The following is a 16,826-nucleotide window of genomic DNA, read 5'->3' as shown; positions in this document are numbered from 1 at the left end:
CCTGGTTGACTTGAGCATTCACTTTCAAGTTGGTGTGCATGTGGGCAGAGGAAGCAGCTCTGTTCCTTCCTGCGTTCTAGCCGTAGGGAGCAGGGCCTTGGCACTTCCTCTGTAGGACACAGGTCTGGGGGATGATGGACTGTGGAAGAAACCAGCCTTAAGGCATCAGCACCTAGTGGAGACATGGCTGAGGTGTCTCAAAGGTCCTGCCTTTGGGTCTGGGCACAGTGGAATTCCTTGGAGCATGGTTAAATGCAAGCAAGCATCTTGTGAGAGCCACAGGAAGTCATGGCTTTGTGTCCAACTGCATCCAGGTCAGACGCTGCTGATGCTTGACACTGGGCCATTCAGAGTGGGGAGTGCCCTTTTGTATCTAGAGCCAAGAGGCAAGACCTGGGGGGGGGGTTGGGAATGGGAGCCAGTACTGAGTGCCTGCAGCATCCACTACTCTGTCTTCACTATTCAGAACTTGTAACTAAAATATTTAAAGAAACAGATTTTAAACGCAAATTAAAGGGCAAATGTTCTCAAACAGGGTTCCTGTATCTGTGCTCCTTTTGGGTACGTAGGTTTATAAACATCCCCAGCACTGTCGCACCATGATTGTCATTAGCATCGAGAATCACTGACTGTCTTTTTGGTTATCTCGAAATATCCCATGTTTTTGTTTTTGTTTTTTTAATCAAGAGGGTTTTTTTGGCGGGGGGGCATTGAGTCAGGGCTTCACTTTTGTCCGGGTTGGAGTACAGTGGTTCAATCGTGGCTTACCACAGCCTCAACCTCCTGGACTCAGGCTGTCTTGCCACCTCAGCCTCCTAAGAAGCTAGGACTATAGGCAAGCATTACTATACCTGGCTAATGTTTTTAGTTTTTTTGTAGAGACAAAGTCTGGCTGTGTCGCCTAGGCTGGGCTCAAGCAATTTTCTCTCTCCTTGGCCTCCCAAAATGCTGGGATTATAGGTGTGAGCCACCACACCTGGCCATCCCATGCTTTCTTAGTGAGTTAGCACTACTAATTTGACAGAAGATAGAGAGCCCTGACTGCTGGCCCATCTTAGTGCCCCTGCTGCCTTCCTGTGAGCCCCTTTGAGCCTGCCACACTGTAAGAGAAATTGGGGTCCCTACCTTGTGCAGCCCCTCCAAAACAACAATAGACATTTGCATTTTTGTGGGGGCTTGCATTGTTTCTGGGATCGACTGGGGAGAGGTGAGTGCATCTCTTATTCCCTGTGGACTTGATTTCCACATGGCACAAGCACCACTTCACCATGGTGGTTGAGGTCAGTATTAGCAAATCCTGGGATGGCCTAGAGTCATCTCGGATCTGTGAGGGTGAGTGGACAGAGCTGGCGACTGACCTACACTGACTTGGTGGCAGGAGTGACTGTGTCTAGGCTTCAACATCCCTGTTTTGCCACACACAGTCCCTGTTTGCTGATCGCTTGCAGTGAGGCTGCCCCTTTATGGTCGCAGGAAGGAAGCGGGTCCCCCAGGGTGGAACCAGAGCTAGTGGACTAGAAAAAAGAATTCAGTGAAAGGAAGAGCTTCAAAAGGATCTGTCAGGTCCAGGGCCTGGAGCTAGAAACTCATTTCTCTAGTAAGCCTACAAAGAAGGTGTTATTTGCTCCATTTTATCGAAAGGCTGTGAGCCCCGCAGAACTTGGAACCACAGTGTTCTAAACTGGGGCCTCACAGAGTGCCCGGTGTGCAGTGCATGTGGGATGGGTAAGGCCTAGAAGTCCCGCAGTGACTTGGGCTTCATGGGGCAGGGGTTGCACATTGTCAGCCTAGCTTAGGGCATGGAGCAGAAGGAACCCAACTCTGGATAGTTCTGCACGGCTCTGACCAGTTTGCATCTGTCACCTTGGTGAGCCTGTTTCCAGCATCTGTCGGATCAGGGGGATTCACTAGTGCCCTCCAGGCATCATGATCCTTTTCCAGGGCTTCTCTCCCTGCACCATTTCCTTCTTCCTATCCACCATTTCCCCCAAGGCCACAGTGCCCTGTGGGGCGTCCCACCTGCCTGCTTCCCACTTCTGTAGTGGCCTTCTCAGGGGACTTCTCATCTGCTTGTTGCAGGCCCCTCACTGCATGAATGAAGCATGGATGCCATAGCCAGGAGTTGGCTTTATTGAGGTGGGCAAACTCCAGGGAACGCACACGGGCCACCCTTTCCCACATCCTCTCTGCCCCAGAGACATCTGGGAAGCATCAACCCCAGAACAGGCTCCAGGGAGCTGGGACGTGGTGGACTGATGATGGCGTCAGAGGCACCAACTGGTGGTGTCAGGGACACTGGTGGAAGGGTCTGGGGCAGAGCTTCCTCAGAGGTCACACTGAAATGCCAGCAAGTCCTGAGAGGAGGCCCCCAAACCTGGGGGGGGTTTCTCAGGGTACCACTCACCCCCACTCTTTAAAGACCAGAACCAACCATCTAACTATGCATGGGCATGGGCAGTCATCCATGTTTCTCATTCTGAGAGGTGGGGCATCACTGGGCTGTGAGAAGAGTGGACCCATGGGACTAAGGAGCAGTGGTCAACAGCATCTCCTGGGAAGGGATCCAGGCAGCAGCACCTCAGCCTGGAGGCTGGGGTGTCTTGTTGGTCAGGGCAGCCTCCCGCCACACACGTGGGGAGGAGGCTCTTCTATGCTCTGTGTGCTCCGTTCCCTCTCCCCCTTCCTCCTCTCATTTTCCTCCCCTCCCTTTTGCTCTCTGAAGTCACCAGATAAAGGCACAGTCAGGATGGGAGTGGCTCATTCTGCCCCGCTCCTCCCTGCCCTGCAGGCCTCTCCCCTGCCCCCCAGCTTCCACAGCTTCCAGCTGCATGACCAAGAGGAACAGCCAGGACAACCTGGTTGGGTCCACTGAGCCAGTGAGTCAGTGTCCTGAGATGTCTCTCCAGAGATGGCCCAAGTGGGCACTGCGTGGCGGTGAGTGAGTCCCAGAACCTTGGGTGGGCTCGGTAGGTGTCAGTTCTGAGTCAAGGGCACAGGCGTCCTTTCACTCGAAGGTCTGCATTCAGCAGGTGTCTGTTGACCGATGGGTAGAGGGGTCAAGCTGCTTGGGGTGGCCTCGCTGGCCCTGCCTCCTCTTCTAGGAGTTAGTAGTCCTGGCACAGTGATGGTCATTCCTTCTGAGGCCCTGGGGGTGACAGGAAGGGTAGCTGCCCTGGGTTCTCCACCTGCAGTGCACTGATGGAAGGTGACAGGATCTGCCCAGGCCCCGGCTACCCTGCCCGACCCCCTTACCCTGCCAGTCTGCTCCACTGGACGCTGCTGAAAAAGGGGTGGGCCTTGAGCTCGCGGACACCGCCAACCCTGGCGCCCAGGCGCCGTGTGGGGTTGAACCACAGCAGCTGTGGAGAGCTGTTGTCAGCACCTGGGGCAGTCCTCCCTGCACACCACTGGGCCAGGCTAACTTCCAGGGCCCCAAGCACATGGCCCCAGGGACCATTTCCTGCCACCCAGCCCACTGAGCCTCTCTGTTCCACTCTGGGGACTGTTGGTAGCGATTAGCCACCAAGCTACAGAAATGTGTCGTCCCCGTTGCCACCTGTACTCACATCAGACCCCGGTACAAGGCACACTAGGCTCTGCCCCAGGCCCCACCCTTGGGCTGCTGCCTCCGGCCAGGTTGCTATACCTCACCTCGGTCAGCAGGGAGGCTGCGGGGCGGCTGAGCCACTCAGGCAGCTGGAGCTGGGTGTGGGCCTGGATTCCCGAGGGGTGGCTCAGGGACAGTGCCTGGGAGAACACAGGGAAGGGCCTCTGAGGAGGCAACCCTGGAAAAGTCTTCACCCCAGTGGCAGCTAGGATTTTCCCCATGTAACATCCTGTGGGGATGAGGAGATGAAGATGGTGGTGATGGGAGCTGCCTTCTGCTCTGGAGCCACCGCAGGTCAGACACTGCTGATGTTTGTTACCCACTGAAGACAAGCGGCAGGCCCACCCAGAGGGGTAAAAGGGCTCGTGCTGAACTTGGGTCCGAACCCAGATCTCTGACTCCAGACTTGCTGGAAGCATGTTGGGTTGGGTTGCAGTGAGGGCTGGCACTCAGTTGGGAACAGCGCTGGAACTTGTCTCCTTATGGAAAAAAGTCCCCACGGGCTGTGCACTGGACAGAGGCCCTGGCATGGGGCCAAGGTAGGGGCAGGGTGAGAAAAGAACACAGGGCCTCCACACCCCAGGGAGTGCAGCTGTGGGAGGAGAGAGGGACACATGAACTCTGAGGATCCAGGAGGAAGGCCAGGAGCGCTAGCAGGGGAGCTGGGGGGAGGCCAGAGGAGAGAGCCGTTCGGTGGCATTTGCTGCCAGGGCTTAAGGAGGCCGTGGCCTGCGGGACAAAGCAGGAGGGGACCAGGGTGGACAGGTCCGATCTGGACTCCAGGCTGTCTTATGCTCATGCGCAGTGCAGCCCCCTGATGTAACTGGCCACAGATACGGCATTGAGCTCACCCAGGGAGGACAGAAGGCAGAGCCATCACCCTGTGCAGTGGGGCCTGCAGGCAGCCTTGCACTCATGGTTAACCCAGGCTGGACGAGGCAGCTGCTGGCCTGGGTGTAGAGCCCATCTGGCCTCTAGTCATGGTCTGGGAGCAACAGTCCCAAAGGCATGGGTGGGAGGAGCAGACAGTGGGGAGAGAGGAGGCCAGATGGTCTACTGCCCAGGAGGCAGGGCTGTGCCTGTTCCATGCTCCCTCCACACCTGGGCCCTGGCTCCCTCTTCCAGAAGCCTTCCCTGACCACCAACTCAGCCCTTATTGGTATAGGTGGCTTGTCTCATTAGCTGTGGCCACTAGTGCTGGGTGCTGAGCGTCCCCCGCCTGTGACAGCCCCCTCAAGGTCAGGCAGTCTCTGCCCAGACCTTGCTAAGTGGAATGAGCCCTGCCCCCAAGTTCAGGGCATCCAGGGCTCTGCTTTGTGGCCACTCACCACTCCCGTCAGCAGCTCGTATAGGAGTGCCCCGAAGCTCCACCAGTCACAGGCCACGGTCAGCTCGGAGATGCCACCCACCTCTGCAGGAGCAAGACTCATGGGTTCCAGCCTGGCCCAGGGGCCTCTCTCCGTCCTCCTCCCCCCATCCTGAGCCCTGTAAAGTCACCCAGGACCTAGGGGCCCCCCTTGCCTGGGGCACTGTACAGGTTGTCCGCGGCCTCCCAGCAGCACTGGGGCTCCACTTCTGACCATTGGCCAAAATAGGTGAGCCGGATGTGGCCTTCTCGTCCAGTGTGTGGGGGGAGGGAAGAGGACAGAGACTGAGAATGCTGTCACCAAGCAGTGGCCAGGCATCTGAGTGAGCAAAGCCTCCCTGCAGGCGCCAGAGCTGCTGCCCTGGGCCCCTGGGGGGAGGGGCTGCTCCCGTGCTCTGCCTTGGCCAGCAGGCCCTCTCCCAAGTAACAGGCTGGATGGGGCAGGGAGAAGTGACAGCTTGAGGCTGCTCTGACTGTTGGAAGTCTGGGGACCCCCCACCTGGAGGACAAGGCACCCACCTGCTGGGTCCAGGAGCAGGTTCTGGGGGTTGAGGTCCCGGCACAGCACGCCCTGCTCGTGGAGCGCCTCCAGGGCCAGCAGTATCTCAGCTGCCCACCGCTTCGCCTGCTCCTCCCTCACGCTCCAGGCCTCGCCGCTGCCCCACCAGCCAGTGCCCTCTGTGGATGGGTGGCCCTGACCCCTGCCTCTGCCACAGCCTCCCAGCACCCGGCCAGCCCCCTTGTGCACCCACGGGAGCCCCCGAGAGGGCCCAGGGTCCGAGCTCTGGCCAGGCCGCCTGGCTGGAATGTGCAGGTGGCCACTAGGGACCTTTGCAAGGTCCAGGGAGCAGGAAGAGCTGGTCCTGGCTGGGGTTTCCCCCTCAACTCCATTCTGGGGGCTGGCGGATGGGGCCTCCCCAGCGGGGGGGAGGCTCTGGGAAGTCTGTGGGGACTCCGAGAGGCTTCTGTCCTGCCCAGGGGTCTGGAGGCCGAGGTGGGAGCTGGGCTGAGCCTTCATTCTCTCCTGGGTGCGGCCAGACCTGAGTCCAGAATGCCGGGGTCGTGCCTGGGAGCGCAGGTGGGACCAGAGAGTGCCTCCTGGCCAGGAAGAGGAGGAGGTGGGTGGGACAGGGAAAAGAGTGTGGTCACCAGGTCCCCAGCCTAACCCACCTCCCCGCTGTCTTGGGCACCTGCCCTTCCCCTTCCAGGCCTGGCTCCGCTCCCTCCCCTCCACCACCTCCCACCCCATCCTAGAATGTCGTCACCCTTCTCTCTCCCACCTGCAACAGGCCCTGCCTTGCAACCAGGCATGCCAGATGACTATCCCAGGTGGGCATAAAGTACTCTTGATGTCCTTGGCTTAGAGGATGGGTTCACCACTGTCCAGCATATTATATGTATTTAGGGAAGCTGGTGTAACAAACTTTAAAGAAGGCCAGGCATAGACCTGGGGTGACTGCATGTCATGACCCAAAGATGTGCACCTTGTTACAAGCATCAGTAACCTGCTACGTGACCTACCTCTTATCCTGAGATGGGCACAGCCCAAAGGAATGGAGGGAATGGTGACAAAGGAGACAGCTGTATAAATGTCCCCAGACCTTGGTCCCACAGAGGCCATAGGAGTCTGTAGCCGCCATCTGCATCCAGAAGGCCTGGGTGCTGAGTCTGTGCCGCACACGTGGTACCAACCAGCTGCATCCCTCCCCGGCTTGGCAGCTTAAGGGGCAAGTGAAAATCCCCCACAGGCCCCGCACCTTGCACGTGCTCCAGGTGCAGGAAGATGGAGTCCTCGCTCACGAAGTACCGCAACAGCCTCGTCATGTAGGGAACCCCGTGTGGGATGATGGTGGGTCGCTCCCGGTTCGCCACGTGGCTCCTGGGGAGGCTCTGCAGGGGGCGGGCAGGCGGGTCAGTTGGGGACGCCCTGGCCTCAGCTTCAGCGGCACCCAGGCGAGGAAACAGCTGCCCCTGATCTAGCCTCACCCATCTCCCCATGGAATCCAGACCCTCCACCCTCAGCGTGCATGCGTGTGTGCGTGTGCACGTGTGTCTGGGCGACAGGGCCTCTGGGCTGGAGGGAGCGTGGGCTTCAGATGCAGCCTCTGTGCTGGGGTCTCCAAGAGTTGAGCAAGCCTTGTGGGGATGCGGAACAGGGGACGCGGAACACCTGCCTTCACCACGAAGGTCCCTCCGGTTGCCGGGTCCTGGACCAGCTGCACCTGCCGAGGTCCAGGAGGCACTGGTCAGGGCATTGGGAGTTCCTGGAGCTTCATGGTCCCGCTCCCAAGGCCCCTGTGTTCCTTCACCGAGGCTGGCTTACTCCAGGGCAGGGCTGGGAGAGCAGGCTTTGGCAGCGCTCGCTGACACCGATCCTGTCCTCTCATTCACCCTTGCTAGGCCTGCAGGTCTTAGCTCAGTTGCTGCCTCCTCCAGGAAGCCTTCCTGAGATTAGGGGCTGGGGTCCCTAATCTGTCCCAGATGCTCTCGGGGAGCCTTATCACACCGTGTCTAGTCTCCTGTCTCCCACTGGACTGGAGCTCCGTGAGGGCAGGGAATACACTGTCCAGCTGTGTTCCCATGGCCCTGCACAGTGCAGGGCTGCCACAGGTGCTGCACACATGCATGGTGGGCAGCCAGGTCTCCGCCCAGCCTCAATGGGAAGGGGACAGGTGAGAAGAATGCCCTCCCTCCTGCCCAGGCCAGGCCCACATGGCCTGCAGGAGGGCCGAGGAGGCCCTGCGCCACCTGATCCACGAGCTCACCCTCACCCAGGCCTCAGCAGAGTCCCACCACCCTGCAAGGTCTGAGGGTGTCTGCTGGAGGGACCTCGGGTCCCATCACGGCCTTGATCTCCTGTTTGGGGAGTGGGGAAGCTGAGGCCCTGGGAGGGCAGCTGCAGGTCACCCAGGCTCAGGCTCTCCTGCTGCCTCAGGCTCTCCACCCCACCCACCTCCCTCCCACCCTTTTTTTGAGTTGGGGTCTCACTCTGTGGCCCAAGCTGGAGGCTACAGTGGCATGATCAGAGCTCACTGCAGCCAACCTCCTGGGCTGAAGCAATCCTCCTGCCTCAGCCTCCCAAAGCACTGGGTTTACTGGTGACTCAAGTGATCCTCCCGTCTCAGCCTCCCAAAGCACTGGGTCTACAGAAGTGAGCCACTGCATCCAGCCAAAATGCCACAGAACATGCTCGGTCATCCGTGGTAACTGTTACCAGTGTCACTGAGGGGAGCCCATCTGGCTATAAGGCGCTTACTCTGTGCTAGGAACTTGGTGTAGTTATTTTATTCCCATAATCCTGCCAGGATTTATTATTTATTATTTATTATTGAGTTGTTAGTGAGCTGTTTTATTGGTGAAGAAATTGAGGTCCAAAGAAGTTATGTTGCCCATTGCCCACTGCTAAAATGTGGTAGAGTCAGGATTTGAATCCAGGCAGGCTGGTCCCGGGGCCCTGCAGACTACACTGCAACTGGACAAAACCAGGTGACCTTGGCAAGTGCCATCCCCTGGGCCTTAGTTTCTCCATCACCAGTAAAATGAAGGCAGTGGACTAGATGAGCGCCCAGGAGCGAGGTGTCCCTTCCGACCACCAGAGGTCTCTCCTCCAGTGGCCAGGAACAAGCCTGCCAGGCCTTGGCTCCCTGGGCAGACTTGTGCAACACTTGCAAAAGAAAGGAAGGCAATGCTGGAGTCATTTAGGGGAACAGAGTTTCCCACAAGTCCTGACACCCTGGATAATCCCCATTCCCCCTTGCCAAGTGGGGTTCCCCACCGCCTTGTCCTGAGAAAGGTCCTCTGACTTACAGAGCTCAAAAAACATCAGGGAAAGTAGGGGCAGCCAGAAGTAAAATTTGATCCATGCATTGAAACAACTGGGTTTTTAAAAATAGATAAAAACTAACCTATTTATCTAGAAAGAATGAGACCAGAACATTAGCAGTGATTATTTTGGAGTTAGGTGATATGTCAGGGAATGTTTTGTTTTAAGCTCTCTTTTCTTTCATTAATATCTCAAAAAAGCTGCTAGGGGAGGGAGGGGCGTGCCTCATCAACAAGGGTACCTGCATGATCAATGTTTGTATACCTAGCCCTGAACTGTACCCCACATCTTTATAATTAATTAATTAATCTTAAAAATATCTCAAAAAGGCAGCAGAGGAGGCATTTTCCCACTAATACAACCAGACTAAAAAATCTTTCCCTCCTCTCTCTCTCTTTTTTCCAGCTGGGGTCTTGCTGTATTGCCCAGGCAGTGGTACGATCATAGCTACTATAGCCTTGAACTCCCAGACTCAAGTGATCCTCCACCTCAGCCTCCCGAACAACCAAGATTACAGATGCTCACCTAATTTATTTTTTTGTGTTGGAGTCTCACTCTGTTAGCCAGGTTGGAGTGCAGCGCCATGCACACAGCCACCATGCCTCAATCTGCTGGGCTCAGGTCAACCTTCCGCCTCAGCCTTTCAAAGTAGCTTTTTTGATATACTGTAGAGATGAGGTCTCACCATGTTACTCAGGCTGGTCTCGAATCCCTGAGCTCAGGCAATCTTCTCGCTTCTACCTTCCAAAGTGCTGGGATTACAGGCATGAGCCACCGTGCCTGGCTGCTTTTTTTTGTTTGTTTGTTTGTTTTTGAGTTGGAGTCTTACTCTGTCACCCAGGCTGGAGTGCAGAGGTACATTCACGGCCACCACAGCCTCAACCTGCTGGGCTTAGATGATCCTTCTGCCTCAGCCTTCCAAGTAGCTGGAACTATAGGCATGCGCCACCACACCTGGCTAATTTTTTGATTTATTGTAGAAATGAGGTCTTGCCAAGTTGCCCAGGCTGGTCTCGAACCCCTGGTCTCAGGCAATCCTCTCATCTCTGCCTCCCAAAGTGCTGGGATTACAGGTGTGAGCCATGGCACCCAGCTAGTTTCTTTAATTTTTATTTTTAGTAGAGACGGGCTCTTGCTATGTTACCCAAGCTGGTCTTGAACACCTGGCCTCAAGCAATCCTCCCACCTCAGCCTACCAAAGCCCTGGGTGTGAGCCACTACATCCAGCCAAAGTCCCCTTCATCTTTTGCTCAGAAGTTTAGGGGATGGAGCACTATGTAGTCATGACCTCTACGTACTCCAGTTTCACTTTCTGAAGGACAGTTATTCAAATGCAGCACTGTTCCACAGACCTTCTTCCCATGCAAGGAAGGATCATATGTCTGCACTGTCCATTACAGAAGCCAGTAGCCACAAGAGGCCATCAAGCCCTAGAAATGCGGCTGGTGCAACTAAGACACAGATTATTTCATTTTCATTGGTGTTAATGCCCATGGTCTCAAGAGACTAGTGACTGCTGCGTTGGACAGTATGGTATAATGTATAATGTTCTCGCCAAGGGCGACCAAGGGCTCAATACCTCTGCTCTGTAGACGGTCATGCCCTTACCACCACCAGGGTCACCTCCCTTCTGGGAAGATGGCAATTCTGGGTGCCTGCTCTCACCATTTTTTGTTTTTTTTTTTCCTCCCACCCCCTGCCCCTCCCGTTTTGGTTTTTGTTTGGTTTGGTTTGGTTTGGTTTGGTTTGGTTCTGTTTGGTTTGGTTTAGGCAGTCTTTTAAAATTAACAGATCCATGAGTTCTTGGGACTCAGGGACAATTGAAACTTTGGTGAAACAAAGTAAGCTTTTTCTTTAAAAGATACACAAACTGACCAGGTGGGGTGGCTCACACCTGTCATTCCAGCACTTTGGAAGGCTGAGGTGGGAGGATTTCTTGAGGCCAGGAGTTTGAGACCAGCCTGGGCAACATAGCGAGACCGCCTCTCTACAAAAATCAAAAAATTAGCTGGGCATGGTGGCCCATGCCTGGATCTCAGCTACTCAGGAGGCAGAGGCAGGAGAACTGCCTGAGCCCAGGAGGCTGACACTGTGGTGAGTTGAGATCGTGCCACTGCACTCTAGCCTGAGCAACAGAATGAGACTCCGACCTCCCAAAAAATAAAATAAATTTTTTAAAAAGATGCCCAAAGTGTCCAAATCCAGGAGGACCTCTCATGGAGTAAAGAAATCCAAAAGCTTCCGACAGGTTCTCAAATGCAAAGTCCCACAAGGACCGAACATGAGAGCCAGGTGGCCGGCTACAGGCATGCAGGCGAACTGGGGCACGTTGGGAGCGGGCAGGCCTTCCCCTGCTCCCTGCTGCTACGTGGGAACTGGAGCCCAATGTTTCCAGATCTGCTTTTTCAAGAGAAGCAGGAAATCTGGGCTTTTATTAAAAATCTGCATATTCTAAAATGAAACAATTCTTTAAAACATCCCTGTGTTGGGGCCAAGTAAAACAAGAAGCCACTTGGCCGACCTTTTCTCTTCCATCCCCGACTCAGAGCCTGGCGCCTGGACTGGGTGGTGTCTCCCCGCCCTTGAGAGCCCACCCTCAGGTGCCCTGGCTGCCGGCCTGGTCCCTGACCTGCCCACCTCATTGCCCCTGCCGCCCCACCCCTCCCAGCCCCCCCAGAGACCCCCCTCAGTCCCTGAACCCTGATGGATGTACCCCTTGGGGGCGCTCTAGCCATCCTGACAAGGCCTTTGCTCTTCCCCTGAGTCTGCCGGTGGAGCAGGGGTGCGACATATTCAGAACTGGTGGCAGGGCCCTTTCCTAACATGGGGAAAGCGCTGCTCCTGGCTTGGGCATGACACTGGAAAAGGAAGCAGGCCCTCGAGGGGAGGTGGAGTCTGTAAGGTCAGTGCCGAGAAAGGTGGGAAGGAGAGAAGGGCATCTCGAGTCAGGCCGGCTGGCTCAGCTCTGTCCCTGCCTGCCGTCTGCTGGGGGCTCAGACGCTAGATTCCTGAACTGCTTTCCCGGGGCTTAAACCAGCGTGGGCAATTCTGTATCACACACCCCCTCCCAGACCCCTAAAATCTCAGAGAACTATAGTTAAAAACCAAAGTCATGTAACTGTCACTCACTGTTTCCCAGACTTATTGAACTGGAACCACCCCACAATATGATAACGGACGGTTCATGAGAGGGACCTCACTCAGAGAAGGGGTGTTGGTCACCACCCTGGGTCTCTGGGAGCAGTGTGCTTGGCCAGGTTTGGGCTAGGGACTACGGCTACTGACACCAGCGCACTGGGCCTGGAACTGCTGCAGGTGGAGACTGGAGAGGCCTTTGTGAACCGTCTGGGGCCTGTTCCAGGGACCCGGGAGAAGCAGCCAGAGCAGGGCCTGGAGATGGGACCCGTGTGCTCCCCACCCCACTCCTGTCACTTGCATTTGGAGCCAGCACTCATCAACTGTCTCGGGCGTGCCACCCCCACCATATTATTTCATTTTCCTCCACAAATCACCCTGAGGGGAAGACTTCCTACCCACTCAACAGATGAGGAAATCCAAGCTCAGAGTGGGAGCCAGCCTGTGGCCGCTCTGTGCACTAACTGGGCCTGCCCCGAGGCCCAGCCCCCTCCTGCACAGGGGAAGCACCCGCAGGTCTCCGCTCCTCCGTGGACCCCTAGATGTGCCGAAGTCGCCTGACAAGTGTTTTAAACAACGGGCTTCTGGGCATCTGTGTTTTAGGAAGCTCCCGGTGGTCCTGATAACCAGCCAGTGCAGGAAGAAACCGCCTTAGCAAGGATGGGAGCAAGAGGAGACTCAGATGTTGGCCTGGCTCTGGCCTCCCTTTAATAATGAACACCCCAAGTAAGGGTCAGGGTGTCCCCTCTTATCTTCCTATCTGCTTTGAGCAAGGGAAAGGGTGGGAGAGGAGGCCGGACGGGGCGAAGCAGGGCTCCAGGCAGAAGAGAAAGAAAGAGATATCAAGGCCTGGACGAGGCACGGGCCAGTGTGGGCCTGGGTAGGCTCTGGAGTTGAGGACACTCCAGCCTCTGGAAGCTCCTGGCCATGCCTGGTGGGGACGGTCTCGCCTGCAGCTCTGGGGTACAGAGAGTCTATGGGGGCAGGGCGTGGGCTGGCAGGGCGCCCGGGCTCTGGTCCTGCTGTGCGTCTGTCTGGACTCTCCTGGGGGGTGGGCTCTCTGGTCTGAGCTCAGAACCTCTCATGCCCCACATCCAAGGAGGAGATGGAAGCATCCTCTCTAGGCCCCAGGCAGTGTGGGTTGGGGGCACTGGCTGTACTCCCCTCTGACCCCTGCCCGGCCCTCAGCGCTACTGATCCACTCCCACCACAGCACGGCTCTCCCCAGGCCCACACCACGGGCTCCCTCACTTACCTTCTCAATGACCCCGACCACCCTGCAGCACCTCAGCTGCTCCAGGGCAGAACTCAGTGCACGGATGGGCCGGAGCCTCAGGCTGCTGAAACCCTGCAGGGGAGGAGACAGGCCACGTGCTCAGGCCCAGGCAGCGGGCAGGACAGCGCACAGGCAGACCCCTCTCCAGGCCCAGGCTGAGCAGTTTAGGGTGGCCAGGATGACCTCTCCGCACAGCCCTTGTCCAAGGCCCAAGTTCTTGGGGCTTTAGAAGCCCCCCCCCGCAAAAACTCCGTCACAGAGGGCAGATGCTCTGGAGTGAGGGTGGGGGAACAACCTAGAAACTTGGGGTCTCCTGGGACTTGCCTTGAAGACCAAGCACCTAACTGGGGAAAGGCAGCCTCACAAGACTCGGCTGGTGCGCGGATCTGTGCCCGTCATGGGCGAGGGGTACACGTGCCCATGGGCTAGGGGAGCACGTGGGGGTCTCTGCACATAAGAGTGCACGAGCCATGTGTGTGCGCACATGTGGGCGCTGGGGTCTGCTCCAACACTCGCTGTGTCCCAGGTCACGACAGAAGCAGAACAGGTGGCTCGGAACATGCACACACATGGCACCCAATGCAGCAATGCATGAGGCTGTGCATGTATGCACACATCACATGCTCCATGAGGGGTCAGACCGGACTGGAGATGACTTGCCAAGTGTTTGAAACTGAATGAATGTGAGGCATGGGGAGAGGGAGCCAGGGGACAGGAGGTGGCCCCGGCACACGACACCGATGTGTGTGCCACCACCCAGCCCTGCCCAGCAGCCCAGGGTGAGCTCTCCCCTCAGCGCCTCTGCCTCCGCAGTCGTTTGGGGACCGGCTTCCTCACCGTGCCAGGGCTGGCTCTGGTGTCCAGAGTTCGCTGCAGGTGGCAGTTGAAGATCTCCTCAGCCCGCCGCAGGTACTTGGTAATTTTGAGCTTGACGGCCTCGCATCGTTCCTTGTTGGGGTCGACTGTGGGGGTCGAGGTCACCAAGACCCACCCGGGCCTTGCAGGGGCTGGGGTTCCAGCACCCATGGCCTGCCCTCTGCCCTCCCCAGGAGAGGTTCAGCAGATCTGACCCCAAATCCACCTTGAGCCCCTCCTCTGGGGTGGGAGACCCCCAGGGGAGGAGGCAGGAAGCTGGCAGAAGGCTGGGAACCACTGTCACCCCTTAGCCACCCAGCCGGCCGCCATCACATCCTGGGAAGGGCCAGGGTGGGGATTTCCATGTCCATTTCTTCAGAGGAAGAGATGGAAGCTTTTGGAGAGCACTGCTTCTTCTATCTCTGATGCCCAGTGTGAAAAAGGCCAGAGTGGGGACCAGGATGGGCTGGCAAAGGAATTCCCTGGACAGGCTGCAATCCTGGGCTTTGTGGAGTTTCTCCAGCAGGAGGGTGGAGGGGTGTGTAAGGGCCCAACTCCAGCCCCCTCCTGGCCACCCAGGCCCACAGGGGTCTCACGCTGGCCTCAGTACCAGCTTCCCCCACCATGGAGGTACCTTGCTCTGCTCTGGAGAGACCTCTGCTCACCTCTGAGCCTTGGCTGTTCTCCCTGGAACTCTCCTTTGATTGCATAATGAACACACCTACCATTCTTCAGTGCTCAGATTAGAGTTTCGACTTCTAGAAAATGCTTTATGCCGGCTCAGTCTGGCCTCAGTTTCCCTCTTCCCTCCCTTCCCTTTCCCTTCAATCCTCTTCCTACCTGGAACCATAATTGTCTAGGATCAACTCACCAGTCTCCCCCACCCCAGATGCAAGCTCCCAAGGGCAACAGCCCAGCCCAGCCCAGCTCTGGGTCACGTGTAGTGAGCCAGGCCCACAGCCTGTGGAGCAAACCTGTTCAAACCCCTGGTGGCTGTGGAGCCTTTGGCAAGCTGTTTAACTACCTTGTGCCTCAGTTTCCCCACCTGGACAATGAAAATTGAAAAATAGTTCCAGCCGGGCTCGGTGGCTCAGCCTGAAATCCCGCGCCTTTGGGAGGCTGAGGTGAGTGGATTGAGGTTCGAGACCCGCCTGGGCAGCGAGACCTCATCTCTACAATAAATCAAAAAATCAGCCAGACGTCGTAGCGCATGCCTGTAATTCCAGCTACTTGGAAGGCTGAGGAGGAAGGATCGCTGGAGCCCAGCAGGTCGAGGCTGCGGTGGCTGGGAGCAGCCACTGCACTCCAGTCTGGGTGACAGAGTGAGACTCCAACTCAAAAAAAAAAAAAAAAAGGAAAATAGTTCCTATATACTTGGAACTATATGCAATGACGTACTCAATAATTCCTACTACTGTGAGGCTCAAATGAGTTGATCCAGGTGCCCTGGGAATGGTGCCTGGCACACAGGGAGTGCTTAATAAATGCCAGCATCACTGTCCTTCACAGAGGCCCTGCAGGGCTGGCACGATGCACATCCACCCAGTTGTGGATGGACAGAGGGAGGCCAGGACGAGCCCCGCATGGGCTTTCCCCACCCACTCCGCCCCTGCCCAGCCCTCACCGTGCATGCCTCGGAGCAGCACATCCACACCGTTCTGGTAGTGGTTGAAGGCCGCCTCGTAGTCCTCACTGACGTCACGCTCCAGGGCCAGCCGGATCTGCGTGGCCGCGTCTACCAGATAGTCACGCTTGGTCATGTCAGGCGTCCCCGCAGCCACCCGGTCGCGCATCTGCTCCAGGTACACGTGGGCCTGAGACCGCACTCGTGAGCAGGGCTCAGGCTCCAGGCCGGGCCCGGGCAGACACTCACAGGCCATCAGACTCATGGCCACCCTGCCGCTGGCCTCTGGAACGAGCAGGTGCATTAGGAAGGACTCAGCTGGGAGCAGCACGCCCATCTGTCCCCAGTTTCCTTCACCGGATATTGGGGAGACTGATCTACCTCCAAGGGCTGGAGGGATCAGAGCTCAAGGGGGTAAAGTCCCTTCATGGGCCCAGATCCTTATACACGGTGGTGATGATGGAACAGTAACAGTTTGGAGCTCTGCCTTCCTTTCCATTCATACTCAGCTCAACAGAAATTTCTCAGGCAGCGACTGCGTGTTGAACACTAGAGAGAGCTGAGGACATCTGTGACCAGAGCTGCCTTCACAGGGCCTCCCCGGAGCAAGCCTGGTGTCTAGTTGGCATCAGGCCTATGGAGGACACACATCTGGGCTCAAAGGCCATTCCTCATGCTGGTCCCTCCACTGGGCCTGTTGTCCCTCCCTGCTCCTCCGGGGGACTCTCGTGTATCCTTTGGGGTTTGGCTCGATGGCAACTCTCCCTGGGCAGGATGCACTGCCCCTGCCTTGTCTCCCTCGGTCCTGAGGTCAGGGTGACCCCTGAGTGAGGACCCCCATGGAGCCAGCAGCAACTGGACGCAGAGAGAGGCCTCAAGGCCTCTGGCAGGTGGATGGCCCGGTGGCTGGTTCCCTGCAGTGCTGGATGGGGCTGGAGGGGGGAGGGCAGGTGACTGGCCAGGGAGGGTGGCTTCGTGCTTTGTGCTCCCGGCCGTCTCTGAGAGGGCCAGAAGGCCACGTGGCTGCAAGGGCCGAGAGCGCTCCCCGGAGCTGGTGCGCCACCGACGCCAAGGGGCGGCAGGCGGTGCCCAGAGAGGCCCTGGAGCTGCCTCCAGCCCACAGCGGCCGGCCAGGCCTTC

At 57.3% G+C, this 16,826-nt stretch overlaps 1 protein-coding gene across 1 annotated transcript; it reads right to left on the bottom strand.

Annotated features, from left to right (window-relative positions):
- Window positions 1–3,248: 3,248 nt before the first annotated feature.
- On the bottom strand, window positions 3,249–16,064 carry RPS6KL1 (ribosomal protein S6 kinase like 1). The gene is made up of 10 exons (XM_021715601.1): window positions 15,687–16,064; window positions 14,045–14,169; window positions 13,187–13,279; window positions 7,148–7,195; window positions 6,731–6,863; window positions 5,493–6,071; window positions 5,129–5,218; window positions 4,936–5,018; window positions 3,652–3,747; window positions 3,249–3,359 (listed from the first exon to the last, which is right to left on the bottom strand). Exons 1-10 carry the CDS (start codon window positions 16,021–16,023, stop codon window positions 3,249–3,251), a joined length of 1,695 nt encoding a protein of 564 aa, XP_021571276.1. The 5' UTR covers window positions 16,024–16,064.
- Window positions 16,065–16,826: the final 762 nt, after the last annotated feature.

The sequence above is a fragment of the Carlito syrichta genome, unplaced genomic scaffold (assembly GCF_000164805.1).
Source record: "Carlito syrichta isolate Samal-C Ts95f unplaced genomic scaffold, Tarsius_syrichta-2.0.1 Scaffold307214, whole genome shotgun sequence".
Classification (NCBI taxonomy): domain Eukaryota; kingdom Metazoa; phylum Chordata; class Mammalia; order Primates; family Tarsiidae; genus Carlito; species Carlito syrichta.
Note: the sequence above shows the minus strand (reverse complement) of the source record. Positions and strands in the feature narration are given on the sequence as shown.